This window comes from Micropterus salmoides, unplaced genomic scaffold, assembly GCF_014851395.1.
Source record: "Micropterus salmoides isolate LMB-PRFRI ecotype aquatic unplaced genomic scaffold, ASM1485139v1 Ms_hic_scaffold_22, whole genome shotgun sequence".
Lineage (NCBI taxonomy): Eukaryota > Metazoa > Chordata > Actinopteri > Centrarchiformes > Centrarchidae > Micropterus > Micropterus salmoides.
This window is the reverse complement of record NW_024041373.1, coordinates 1069159-1082348: the sequence shown is the minus strand read 5'-3', so window position 1 is coordinate 1082348 and position 13190 is coordinate 1069159. Positions and strand designations below refer to the sequence as shown.

Below are 13190 nucleotides of genomic sequence, written 5' to 3'. Positions count from 1 at the left end.
CCCATCCTCCAGAGAGTCCCTGTCCTTGTCACTGGCCTCCTTGCCGCCCTCCTAAGAGTTTCCACTTTTGGCCCTGGCCTCCTGCCTGACTTCCAGAGGGTTTCCACCCTCGCCGCTGGCCTCCTGCATGTCCTCCAGAGGGGTCTCGCCTTCGCTGCTGGTCTCCAGAGAGGATTCGGCGTCATCATCATCGGCCTCCAAAGGTTTTTCACTCTCGCCACTGGCCAGCAGAGGGGTTTTGCATTTGCCATCGACCTGCAGGTCATCCTCCGGACCTTCTCAGCTCTTCTGTCCCGCCTCCAGGCCGTCCAACTGAAGTGTCCTGCTTCCCACAACCCTCAGGCCAGGTCCATCGGAGGTCCCTTGCTTTCTCTGTTTTCTTCTGCTGACCCCTGTTCTCAGGCCGTCTGCCTGAGATGTTAGGATTGTAGCTACGAGAAACCATTTCCTAACCACCACCCGGCTCTAAAACATGTCATCTATGATACAGTGACACAGAGAAAATGCTGCCCTTGAATTAATCTAATACTACATGTCTGTTTACAATGAGGACCTGCTGCTTTGAGATTTCACACTAACGTTGCACATTTAAAAGAAGAGGTAACATTAGAGAACTTTGTTAGGCAGAAAGCCGTGTTTGAGTCTTGTTCAGCTCATGTTTATTTACATGTCCCTTCTGGTTTAATCATTTCTGACACACCGACTGTAACTAGAGACAAGCAGCTCGCAGATATATTTAGAATACGTTAAACACATCTTGAATTGTACCATGATATGGAAAATGTTTTCAGGATAGTGGTAGGAGGGGATGTTTGTTTAGCAGGTTTTACACAGCCGCAGGAAGCTGCAAAAAGATAACGTCTGTTATGATAAGGACCTATATGAATAAAACTGAATTGAAATTAAATTGCTCAGAAATGAGACCACCAAATGAGAAAGGCCACTTCCATTTTTCCTCCTCACTTAACAAAGAGATAACGGACTAGTTTACTGTGCAGGTAATTCCATTGCTTACACAATACCATGGCTGGTTTAACTAATCTCTATTCCCTTTAGTCATTTTTGGCATTGTAAAACCAAGATGGTTTTCTTTTACATTATTTTTAATGTCTTTAATGAGTGTAGATAAAAAAAGAATGTCTGTACCTTTAGGTAGAAAATAAAACAGCAGTGTTTTTTCAAGATCACAATGTCTGAGAGCCAACACAATAAATAGTGACAGATGTTTTTTTACTTGGAAGTTTAGTGTGTGTGCCATGTATTTTTCTATTGCAACACAGGAATTATTAGCCTCCAGATTTAAGATCACTTTTAATGTCCAGTGGTTACTGTGGCAGTCCTGCAGTAAGTACTGCAGAAGGAAGTATCAGGAAATAGTTTTATAGCAATTCTAATACAAATGTATGTCTTTCTATGGGAGATTAAAAAGTTTCTGAAATGATCTGAGATAATTTGTTGTGTTATGGGTAGTGATGAAACAGCAGAATACACTGCTGAGTGCATGGCTGGATTAACTAGGGGACCTGGGGAAAAGAATGAGCAGCGTGCCCCTACTGATAACCCGTTCATAAACAAATTTATTTAGGAATACGCACCATGTAAATTTTGACACAGGTAAATAATACAGGCCCACTTTAAGGGCCCGATCGTTTAGTGCCTTAGTGGTTCATATTCCCAAACTTATTTGCTATTACACAAATGACCAAACCAAGAGACACACAAAGAATCTTTGGTAACCGTGAATGCTGGTGTAAAAAATTCAGAGGCTTCGTTCATAAAACAGTGCGTAGAATCCATACTAAAAGTGTACACACACGAAAACTGAAAATGGCGTGCAAAAAACCCCATCAGATTTATAAAACCATGCGTAAGCACACCAGGAAATGCGTCCTCACATTCAGCCATAAATGTTCGAAGCAAACCACCTCAAATATACTGATGCATATAAGTGAGCCGGCAACAACAACCGAGAGGAAGACGAAACATTTGATTTGGCTTGTACCTTTTACTGCTGATTGCTCATGGAATAATTATTGCAGCCTAATTTCTCTTCTCCAAAATGTTTGTATGCATGGGTCAAAGTTTCCCTAAATGGACCCACATTTCCTCAAATAAAAAAACAAAAGTTATGCTTAACAAAGTGGTATACGCACATTTCAAGCTTTTTTTTGTGCGTAAGCAATAAATGAGGCACTGGGCTGTTCCTGGGCTACATCTGATTGAAAAGTATCAGTTAGATTGTTGTTCTGTATTAACTATATTGCTATTGTGTCTGTCAAACCCTAAGCCAACCCAGGTGCCATTCATCTCACATGATTTGACTTCATACCTGCATTACTGTTCTTTGTCAGTCGTGTGCAGCATGTCAAGCCAGAGACACAGTACAAATATTTGTTATATCAGGATCAAATCATCAGATCAATAAGTTAGTTGGCTATTGTACAGTGGGTACGGAAAGTATTCAGACCCCTTTAAACTGCTTTTCACTCTTGTTGTTGTTTCCATGCAGCCATTTTCCAAAAATCAAAAAAGTTCATTTTATTTCTCATTAATGTACACTCACCCCATCTTGACAGAAAAAAAAACACAAATGTAGAAATTTGCAAATTTATTAAAAAACAAAAACTGAAATATCACATGGTCATAAGTATTCAGACCCTTTGCTCAGTATTGAGTAAAAGCAGCCTTTTGAGCTAGTACAGCCATGAGTCTTCTTGGGAATGATGCAACAAGTTTTTCACATCTGGATTTGGGTATCCTCTGCCATTCCTCCTTGCAGATCCTCTCCAGTTCGTCAGGTTGGATGGTAAACGTTGGTGGACAGCCATTTTCAGGTCTCTCCAGAGATGCTCAGTTGGGTTTAGGTCAGGGCTCTGGCAGTTGTTCCGAAGCCACTCCTTTGGTATTTTAGCTGTGCGCTTAGGGTCATTGTCTTGTTGGAAGGTGAACCTTCGGCCCAGTCTACGGTCCTGAGCACTATGGATGAGGTTTTCTTCCAGGATCTCTCTGTACTTTGCGGGCTTTCATGTGTCTTGCACTGAGGAGAGGCTTCCGTCGGGCCACTCTGCCATAAAGCCCCGACTGGTGGATTGCTGCAGTGATGGTTGACTTACTACAACTTTCTCCCATCTCCCGACTGCATCTCTGGAGCTCAGCCACAGTGACCTTTGGGTTCTTCTTTACCTCTCTCACCAAGGCTCTTCTCCCCCGATAGCTCAGTTTGGCCGGACGGCCAGCTCTAGGAAGGGTTCTGGTCGTCCCAAACGTCTTCCATTTGAGGATTATGGAGGCCACTGTGCTCTTAGGAACCTTAAGTGCAGCAGAAATTTTTTGTAACCTTGGCCAGATCTGTGCCTTGCCACAATTCTGTCTCTGAGCTCTTCAGGCAGTTCCTTTGACCTCATGATTCTCATTTGCTCTGACATGCACTGTGAGCTGTAAGGTCTTATATAGACAGGTGTGTGGCTTTCCTAATCAAGTCCAATCAGTTTAATTACACACAGCAGGACTCCAATGAAGGAGTAGAACCATCTCAAGGAGGATCAGAAGAAATGTACAGCATGTGAGTTAAATATGAGTGTCACAGCAAAGGGTCTGAATACTTATGACCATGTGATATTTCAGTTTTTGTTTTTTAATAAATTTGCTATAATTTCTACATTTCTGTTTTTTTCTGTCAAGATGGGGTGCTGAGTGCACATAAATAAAATTTTAAAAATAAAAAGAACTTTTTTGATTTTTGGAAAATGGCTGCAATGAAACACAGAGTGAAAAATTTAAAGGGGTCTGAATACTTTCCGTACCCCCTGTATATTTTCTTCAGATCATGTAGTCCTACTAAGACGGAACAAAAAGCTTTAGCATGAAAATAAAAAAATTAAATAAATTCAGTCTGAGGGGCAAGGACATGGGCTCATGGGTGATGAGTCCAGCCCATCAGTCAACTCATCAACCAATCAATGTTCACTTTGTAATCAGTGTAATATATGCTTTCCGATGTAGAGGGCTGTTTTACTTTATTTTCTTGTAAAGGTTGCACACTCATTATACCAACAAAGAACCGGCACTTAAACCCAAAATGTTTTTTTATGGTTGAAATCATATTGCAATTTTCCCTTATGTTACATTCAAATCCAACACTTGTCTGAGGGGCGTCCTGTGGGTCTTATTGAGGTTTACTGTATGTCTGTGCTCTGCTGTGTGTACATTTTAATTAAAAAAGGTATTCTGAAGCGAACTGAACTGAACTTGGGTTTTGAAATGGCCAACTAAAGGCAACCAGCAGGAACTATTTCAGGACACTTGTCTTCCTGAAGCCTGATCCACAGCTCACTAACCTGTCTTATCCATTGTCCCTGAACCTGGGAGCTGTGGTGGCCTGGAACTGAAAGAGCTGCTTTTGATTACCAGTCCAAACTCAGACTTTGGCTACTTCTGACCAGGTAAATAGAACATAAAATAGCCCTTTAAACCTTGTTTCATGCTGTAAAGCCAAATCACCATGGCCACTGCACACACACGTCACATTTACAAGATTGAATGATTTTTAAAACATTTCCAAGTTTGATAGACAGCATGGCACGTTCAAATCAATCAGCATACTGATACAGTAACTGCAGATGGTTACAGCCACGCAGTGGAGAAACACCGCTCAATTTGACCTCTGATGATGCCTTCTAGGGGCGATATGTCCGATCCTGCTGCCGTCAATCTCACCCATAGTGTGACTGCAATTCCACTCTCAATAGTCTGTAGTGTAAGGTGGTTTGATGAAAGTGCTTAGGCAGCTGTGAACATGCAACAGCGACCAGTGTCCAGCAACAGGAGATGTTTCATACAGTATGTCTATTAGTGTCTAATAATCTCCTTTCATGTGTCTCCTTGTCTGTGAGTCAATGTCCACTCGGGTAAGGAGGAAGAAGCCTCCCATGTGCTGTCCTCATGGACATCTTTGCAATGTGCTTCAGAAATCACTGTGTTCTATTGCAACCAAACGTTATCAGCCAGTCAGTCAGTATCTGTCTTGGTCTCGGTTGTGGATGTCTCTGGTCCATTTGATCATAGTCTCCGGAGATCGATAGAGGAAGATCAATTTGGAGTAAAGTTCCTCTTCCAGCTCCAACTCTCCAGTCTCACGCACCTGAAACACACAGAAACTTTAGTTTGTGGAAGAGGATTACAAAGAAATGATTTTCCAGGAGTGCTGAGTGTTCTTTTGTGGACGTATTATTTAAACGAGACAGCATGGCTATGCTAATGTTTAGACCAGTGTGTGTGTGTGTGTGTGTGTGTGTGTGTGTGTGTGTGTGTGTGTGTGTGTGTGTGTGTGTGTGTGTGTAAATGCATGTGCTGTATTAATATGCACACGCTGCACACTAACCAGGAAGATGTCTGTGCAGAGCTTGAGGATGCGGTCCACACAGGGCAGCTCCTCAAACATAATGGAGTGGGAGATCTCACTGAAGAAGCCACGCACAAACTTCCCAATGACTAAGACCACAGACACATACAGACCCATGATCCTGGAGGGATTAGAGAAGAAAAGTAGAGCAGTATGGTAACTATCAAAAACCTAATCTTTTGATAACCATAAACAAAACAAATCAGCAGTCAGGAATGGACTGGAATATAAATTGACTTTTTGCAGAAATGTGAAAACAATGATGGATGGACTAAAAAGGAAAGCTCATTTGCTTAAAATGTTAAAACAGATTCTCAACAAAACCAAGTGAAGAATATTGTCCAATCACATTTTTTTTGTCTTCAACTAAAGAAAATCATTTGTCATTTTTGCTTCCTGCTAATTTATTTACACTCATTTTATTCTGTATCTGGTAAAGCTTCTTCACCAGCTCAAACTTGTGTAGAACACTGATCACCCGCTCTAGCCAGCTTACATTAGCTCCCTGTTTGGCAAAGCACCGATTTTACAATTTTACTGCTGACTTTCAAGGTGTTAAATGGCCTTGTAACAAAATGTCTCACTGATTTGTTGACTCCTTAACTGCCTGCGTCTCCACTTAGATCAGTAGACAGGGCTCCTGTGGTTATTACTAGATCTCAGCTGAAAACCTGTGGCAACTGGTACTGGTCATGGACTTGGGAACATCTTTAACTACTTAAACTGCTCTTTAAACATTTATGGATCTTTGAGAATATTAAAGGTGTTTATATCTAACCCATGTACATATTGTTTGTGAGTGTGTGTTCCTTACCCATATCCAGCCAGGAAGCCCAGACTGGGTGGACTGACTTTGTCATTGAATATGACCATGGGTAGAACCCCACATGAGGTGGGGGCACAGCCTGCGATGGCGATGTCCCACCACTCCTGATTCCCACTGCCGTTCAGTGACCTGTCACTCTTCAGGGATAGTGTTATATTCCGGTACCCTTCATTACCTACAAAACAAGCAATCTCTTGGTTAAAACAGACACTAAGGTGTGAATAACTAAAATACATGTGGGTATCTATCTATACAAGGACAAAGTTGCTGTAATGGTATTTTGGCTGTTGGTTGCTATACTGCTATTTAGTGTTCATCCTTCTGCAAACACCCGAACAAACAGTTTACCAGCATTGTGCTCATCACTGTTAGAGACACAGAAGACTCTGTGACACCAGGTTAGTCAAATTAATCCAGGAAGAAGAGAGAGGCAAATGTTTCAAAAGACACTACAAGGATTACGCAAAGTTTGTCAATTATATGATGGCATTTCCATTATAATTCCGTGCATGTGAAACCTACTTAATAATAAACCTAATTCTGATTTTAATGTTACACAGTGACCTGAAGTTTCCTTATGGGCATCTTGTTTGTTACTTCTGACTTGATACTGGTAAAACTGTTACTGTACTTAGAACAGAAAGCAGCCATTAACTACTTTGATGTTTTGGTGGCCCCTTCCATGACGATCTGGTCTGATCCTGGAAATGGTTTTGCCCAACAAATCTTATATTGTATACATGTTAACAGTAACTCAGTCAACTCTGACCTTTATCTAGTTGACTGACTGGTTTGGCCTCAGCTCCATTAGGGGCGCGGATGTAGTTAGGGAACATATTAGGAACATGCCTGGGAAAGAGACAAGACACCATCTGTAAGATACTACTATATGCATTAAATAAATCGCCAAACACTTGTATTCACATCAACATCCTTCCAGAGAGGCAACATACACCGGCTCAGTGTGATTGCCAATCAGCAGTGAGGCCAGATCTGCTCTGACTGGGTCCCCGGGTTGCAGGTCTATAGAGTGCTTGTCGGAGGTGTGTTCCACCGTCCCTCCTTTACCCAGGTCCCTGTCAGAGAAACATTCAAAGATGCATCACATAGACCCACTTAAATCAACCAAAACTGATATAGCAGAAGAACTATTACAGAGAGGAAAAGACAAATTGACTGCAATCCATATAATGTGTTTTGTATTATCTCCTAGGACACTATGACACTATTCACTTCACTCAGTGTATTATATGTACAATAGTTTGCATGAGCAGCTTTATTATTATTATTATTTATTTTAAGGCTGATACTGCTACTATAGATTAATGTGCAAAAAACACGTTTGGCCTGAGGGTGGGGCCAGAAGAAAGACATGTTAAAAAGTTGTAATTTTTTTTATACAGTGACCCTTTTAGGACATTTCAGACTCCTCACAGCTTGTTAAACTCACCAATAATTTCAGACATTATCAGTATACTGATGTAGTGTACAGTTACTTTACAGCAGTGGTTCCCAAAGTGGATGCGGTGGCATTTTTCATTTAATGTCTATTTATTATGCCTTTCTAATTTTCTTACCATGTTAAAAAACTAGCAAACATTTACATGAGCCATCTTGTAAAACGTAATGAGAAATGAGCTCTAGGCTACATATAAAAATCACCTTATTAAAGACCTGCTAAATATGCAGTTATGCCTTAGCTAACAACAAGAGCTCACGGCTGCTGGTTTTCCGGGGGCGGAGCAGTTTAAAAATGCTGATACCATCTGGGGTGAACTTTCTATTTCAGCTTTAGGATGCTAACGTTAGATGACATTTACCCAGTTTGTTTGAATAATTATGCATAACTGTATAATGCCATTTTGTAATAAGGAGAGCAAAGACTTTACCTCTGGAAATTCCAGGACAGACGTAGTGTTAGGTCAGCATGACTTCCAAGTAGTTCCTTTATGACTTCCTGTCTGCTGGGGGGGCTGATCCTCCAAACCGATCCTGAACTACCTTCGATGCTGGCCGTCACGATGTCCTCGTAACTATAGAGAGTGATGAACTGCATGGCTACCTAGATGCACATACATATATTTTGTGTCAATTATTCACAAGTAAAATTTCACTATAACTTTTGAGGATCAGGTTGTGCCTGGTTATGCTGCCAAAGAAGTTAGAAATAAATTTCAACATCACACCCTGTACGCAGGATAAGCGGTTGACGATGGATGGATGGACATCTATAATTCACCTTCACTTAATTTATTACAATTACTGGGAAAAAGAGCAGGACTTAATAAGTGAGGGAGACATGTCTCCTCCATCTCCGTTGGAAATTACACCCTTACTTCACAAAGAGAATGATGAACTGAGAGAGAGCAAAGGCAGAACATCATTTACATTTATGCCAAAATGACACACAAATGAGGTACAATCCAAGCAATCAATCCATGTCCCACCGAAGCCGAGTGCCAGAAAGCTGCAGGTGCAGGCAAATAAGTCAATAGAAAGTAAATTATATTTTTTTAAAGATAAGGTGGAGATAGCGGGAGAGAGAGGGAAAGAGTATATTAGGTGAGTTTAGCACTCTCAGAGGTAGGTCTTATGTTTTTGAAGACTGAATGAATCAAGTTACTAGTTTCAATTGGGAGCCAAAAAGATGTTACAGTAGTCATGGCCAGAGATGACTAGTGCATGTACGAAGAGTTGAGAGGCATGAAGTGAAAACATGAAGAAGAAAAAAAGAAGATGAGGAAAAAAGAAAGCATTTTGAGCAGATAATGACGATTGAGTTTACAGTAAATAACTTTCTGAATGCTGTTCATTCTACTCCTAACTGTGGGGAAGACACTTCAATAACGTCCGCTGGCGTTAGACCAATTGTGTTTTTTCCTTCACATTTTTTGTTAGTTAACCTAATCTTGTGATCGAGTGTGGAACTCAACTAGCTAGCAGACTGAAAGAAAGCGAACAAGCTATACAGCATTGACAGAAATTAACGTTGTCTACAGTAGCATGGGACATCTTGTGATTACCATTATTGAAAGCACACAATGTCATGGAGTGATTTGGAGAGAGAGAAAAAACAGCTTTATAGCTTTTTGAATAATGAAAGCTATGTCCAAAGAGAACATTTAAAAGTTGAACTTTCTAATTCTATAATGTAAAAGCATATTAAATTGACTTTATTAACATGTTAGTATAATAAGTATTATACTATTTAACTGTTTTATCTCCCCTCAGGATAAGTATTGAAGTTCCTGACTCCAGCAAAAGAGAAGGATAAAGTGCTCTTATAAATACTGATGATGAAAACTGTAAGTTTAGTATTCCACTTTAATTGAGAACATTTGCCTAACAACATTAACTTTGTACCAACTTATTATATTCTACTAATGGCTAATTGGCCCTTTCTTCAGGGCTCAATTTGAACTTATTTTGTTGTTTATTTATATTTTTATTGTTATGGTTTTAATGTTATTTTTATACATTATTAAAAATATACTAATGTGAACATTTGAAATAAAAAAAACAGAAAAGAAAAGATAGGAAACACAAAGTAGCAGTACATAAATCACATAAATCTAAGTAAAATCCCTACGCACCGCATTGTCTCCAAAATCTTTGGTGAGTTGTTCATATTGAGTCTCGGTGAAGGGCTTGATGGACTGCTGCTGCACACTCATGGTGAACAGGGGCTAGACAAACCCATAGAAAAAAATACACCAGTGAATTATGCACATTTCATAAACTGTGTCATTTTCGTTTTAAATCTGTAGTTATATTCCATTTGCCTGTAGACTGATCCCTTGCTACTTAATTGATTTCCATCTGTGAACAAGTTCTTTGCATTCTGAAACCTGTGATGTGCGTGGTGTCTGTACTTTTATGAGCCCTGGCAGAGGACTCTAATAATAATCTATGATCTACAGGGATTACCCACCTTCATGAAAAATATACATGCCAGATAATCTGAACAACAGAACTTAAAACTCATACGTTCTTCAAACTCCACGCCCACCGTTTATAAGACTGTCTTTCTGTAGTCTCCAATCCCTAACTGAGCTGACTCTGCTTCCATCATCAGAGAATGTATTGCATGCCATCTCTTAGTGGAAGTGACTTCACTTTCGATCACTGTGATGCTTGTATACTTATTGCATATTGACAGTATGTCTATTCCTTTTACACACTGCACTATTTAATTATTAAAATAAAAAAAAACTTTTCAGCATGGACTCCATTTGTTTAAGTAATTTAAACAATACTCAGAAAGCAGTTTTGAAAGTTTTGTTGTCAAATTATATTAAATGCAGCTACTGAGCTTTAGAGTACTCACAACTTTTTCTATTTTTCTATTTTAAGAGAAACTATAACAGACTGCTATATGAAATGTGGATTACCTCATATCCTCCCAGCTTTACGGTCACTGTGACGTCGATAGGGTGGTTGACCACGCCCACCACTGATCTGACCAATGAAATGAAGAGAAGGGGAAACCAGATGATGCAGATCAAGAAGAAGATGATGAGTCCACCCATGCCATATTTCACTATTTTCTTCTTCTTCTGCCCTTTAGGCTGTGGGTATTTCTGAGGGCAGAAAATATTGAGAGATAAACAGTTTGTAAATATGATGCAATAAATACATTTTTTTAAACTTTTGCAAAAATATAATGTTCAGTATTTTCTTTACACGTAATTTTAACGATAATTTAGAGGAAACTAGCACTAGGGTTTGTGTATCTTTGTGACACCGGGAGCTGTGTTGTCGGGGGCAACAGACTCTGGTAGGAACTCCAAGGAAAATTGGTCCCACTTGAGGGGCCAGACTAAGAGCGATTCTCAAATCCTGGATGAATCATCAAAGCTGCAGAACCTCGCCTGGAACCTAACTCCTGGAGAGGGGTTGTACTTTGCTCAGGATGAGGGGTGGTTTCGGATGGGTGTGGGGATACCCACGAGCCCAGGGTACTGGAAAGAAGACTTTGATAGACAGTTATCAAACCTCAGATCCAGTAAGACCAATATGGATTCCGTCCTGACCATGGAACAGTGGACTATCTCTTCACCCTTGCAGGGTTAGTGAAGAGGTAAAGGGAGATTGCTCATCAAGTCTACATGGACTGTGGTGACTTGGAGAAGACTTATAACCGTCTTCCCTGGGGTGTAGCTGTGAGCTATTCAGTCCTTATTCAATGGTTTTTATTTATAGAATCTCAAGGTACAACTAGGGGAAGGAGAGTGTCCAGTTTGGGGACCTCAGAACCTGTTTCTGGCTCTTTGCGATTTGAAGTTCATGGTGTGGTGAAGCCAACAGAACCCCATAATCTGCACAGGGGTGGTTTGCAGCCGATTGTGAAGCGGTCGGGATAAAAGTCAGCACCTTCAAGTCTGAGGCCAGGGTTCTCTGCCAGAAAAGTGTGCGGGTTGCTCCCTCTGGGTTGGGAATGACTTGCTACTCCAAACAAAGGAGTTCTTGTTCTTGTTCACAAGTGAGGGTAGAATGGAGCTTGAGATCATCAGGCGGATTGATACGGCGTAAGCACTAATGCTGCTACGCCTGAAGGCAGAGCTCTCAATCTAACTACTGCATGTTCCGACTGTCACCTGTGGACATGAGCTTTAGATAGTGATCGAGAGAATAAGATTGTGGGTACAAGCGACCCAAATGAGTTTCCTCCATAGGGTGGCACTTCTGAGCTCACAGCAGTACTGCCATCTAACACATCTAGTGTAGACACTGACAAAGGAGTACAGCTGCTGTGCTGCTTTGAAACCAGCCAGAGTAGACACAGTGTAGGCAGTAGTGAGGCTAAAAGGATGGACCAAGAGGTAAGGTCCCAAGGGGCTGAATGTGGTTAGCTCTCTTGGTTGCGTGTCTGCCCCATGTACAAGGCTGAGTCCTTAATGTAGCATCCCGGGTGCCTTTGTTGTGTGTCGCCCCCTATCTCTCTCCCTGTTTCCTACTGCTATCCGCTGTCCTGTCCAAAAATATCTTTTTAAAAAACTGTCTCATGTTCATTTAATCCTAAAACTATAGCACTAATGGCACACTGGACACGTCAACAAAAACAGATGGAGGGGAGAACTGAAAACAGTCTTTGTCAGTCTGTCTTTGTATAAGGCACAGTCACATTAGCTTTCTATTCAAGGAAATCCCCTGCACTCAGTCGCAACAAAGGATGTGATGTAGGTAATAAATAAATAAATTTAATTGTTCCATTTTCAACAGTGATCACAGTCTGAAACAGAAAGTAACGCTGCAGTGTATAGACCGTAGTGTGATATAGTACAAAATGAAGTCACAACACACTGCTAGAACAATCAGTTCTTCATTTCCAAACACAGCGCACCACCGCTTCTGTCTGTCCATCCAAATTCACGTCAGAGTGGAGCCTGCCTAGTTTCAATCAAGTTTTTTTTCCTAACAGGACCCTAATCCCAGAAGAAGTAATTTGGTCTGCTGTCACATCACTGTACTCGTGCACTTCCTACCTTCTCTGTCTCTCGGCTGCATTTAATGATGAAGATGTTGGCATAAATGTCCTCCACACACATCCAGTTTGACAGAGACAGAGTGGTGTCGGTCCAAACCCAGTCCATCACTGCTCGCAGCTCTACCAGGAACGGCACCAGACGAAACCTACGCACACACACATAGCATCCAAATCATACTGTCAATAAATTCTTGGACTTTTTGGTCCAAATGTTATTTCTACTGAAAAGCACAGACAGCTGCAGACTTTGTGTCCGTACCCTTGGAAGAGGAACAGGTTGAGATGGTTGTATTTCTTAGTGAGGAAGTTGCCGAGGATACGAGTGGGGTATCCACAGCGGATCTGATAGGCTGACAGGCCAAAGTAAATACACTTGACAAAGTACCAGAGCTGGGCCACAAAGTTCTGATTGAACATCCTGTACAGAGAGACAGAGAGACGAGGACGATTAAAGATTGTTTAATTTAATTTGCAGC

The 13190-nt window shown here is 40.9% G+C and overlaps 1 protein-coding gene across 4 annotated transcripts in view; it reads right to left on the bottom strand.

Annotated features, from left to right (window-relative positions):
* Nucleotides 1–3999: 3999 nt before the first annotated feature.
* piezo1 (piezo-type mechanosensitive ion channel component 1) overlaps nt 4000–13190 on the bottom strand; it is an 84783-nt gene continuing 75592 nt past the window's right edge. For all 4 annotated transcript variants that reach the window (XM_038737152.1, XM_038737149.1, XM_038737150.1 and 1 more), the window contains 10 exons: nt 12974–13132; nt 12713–12860; nt 10619–10807; nt 9821–9913; nt 8117–8289; nt 7181–7303; nt 6997–7076; nt 6216–6402; nt 5381–5522; nt 4000–5140 (listed from right to left, as the gene is read on the bottom strand). In XM_038737152.1, the coding sequence (XP_038593080.1) occupies nt 5012–5140; nt 5381–5522; nt 6216–6402; nt 6997–7076; nt 7181–7303; nt 8117–8289; nt 9821–9913; nt 10619–10807; nt 12713–12860; nt 12974–13132 (1423 nt within the window). In that variant the 3' untranslated portion in view covers nt 4000–5011. The remainder of the gene's footprint in view (nt 5141–5380; nt 5523–6215; nt 6403–6996; nt 7077–7180; nt 7304–8116; nt 8290–9820; nt 9914–10618; nt 10808–12712; nt 12861–12973; nt 13133–13190) is intronic.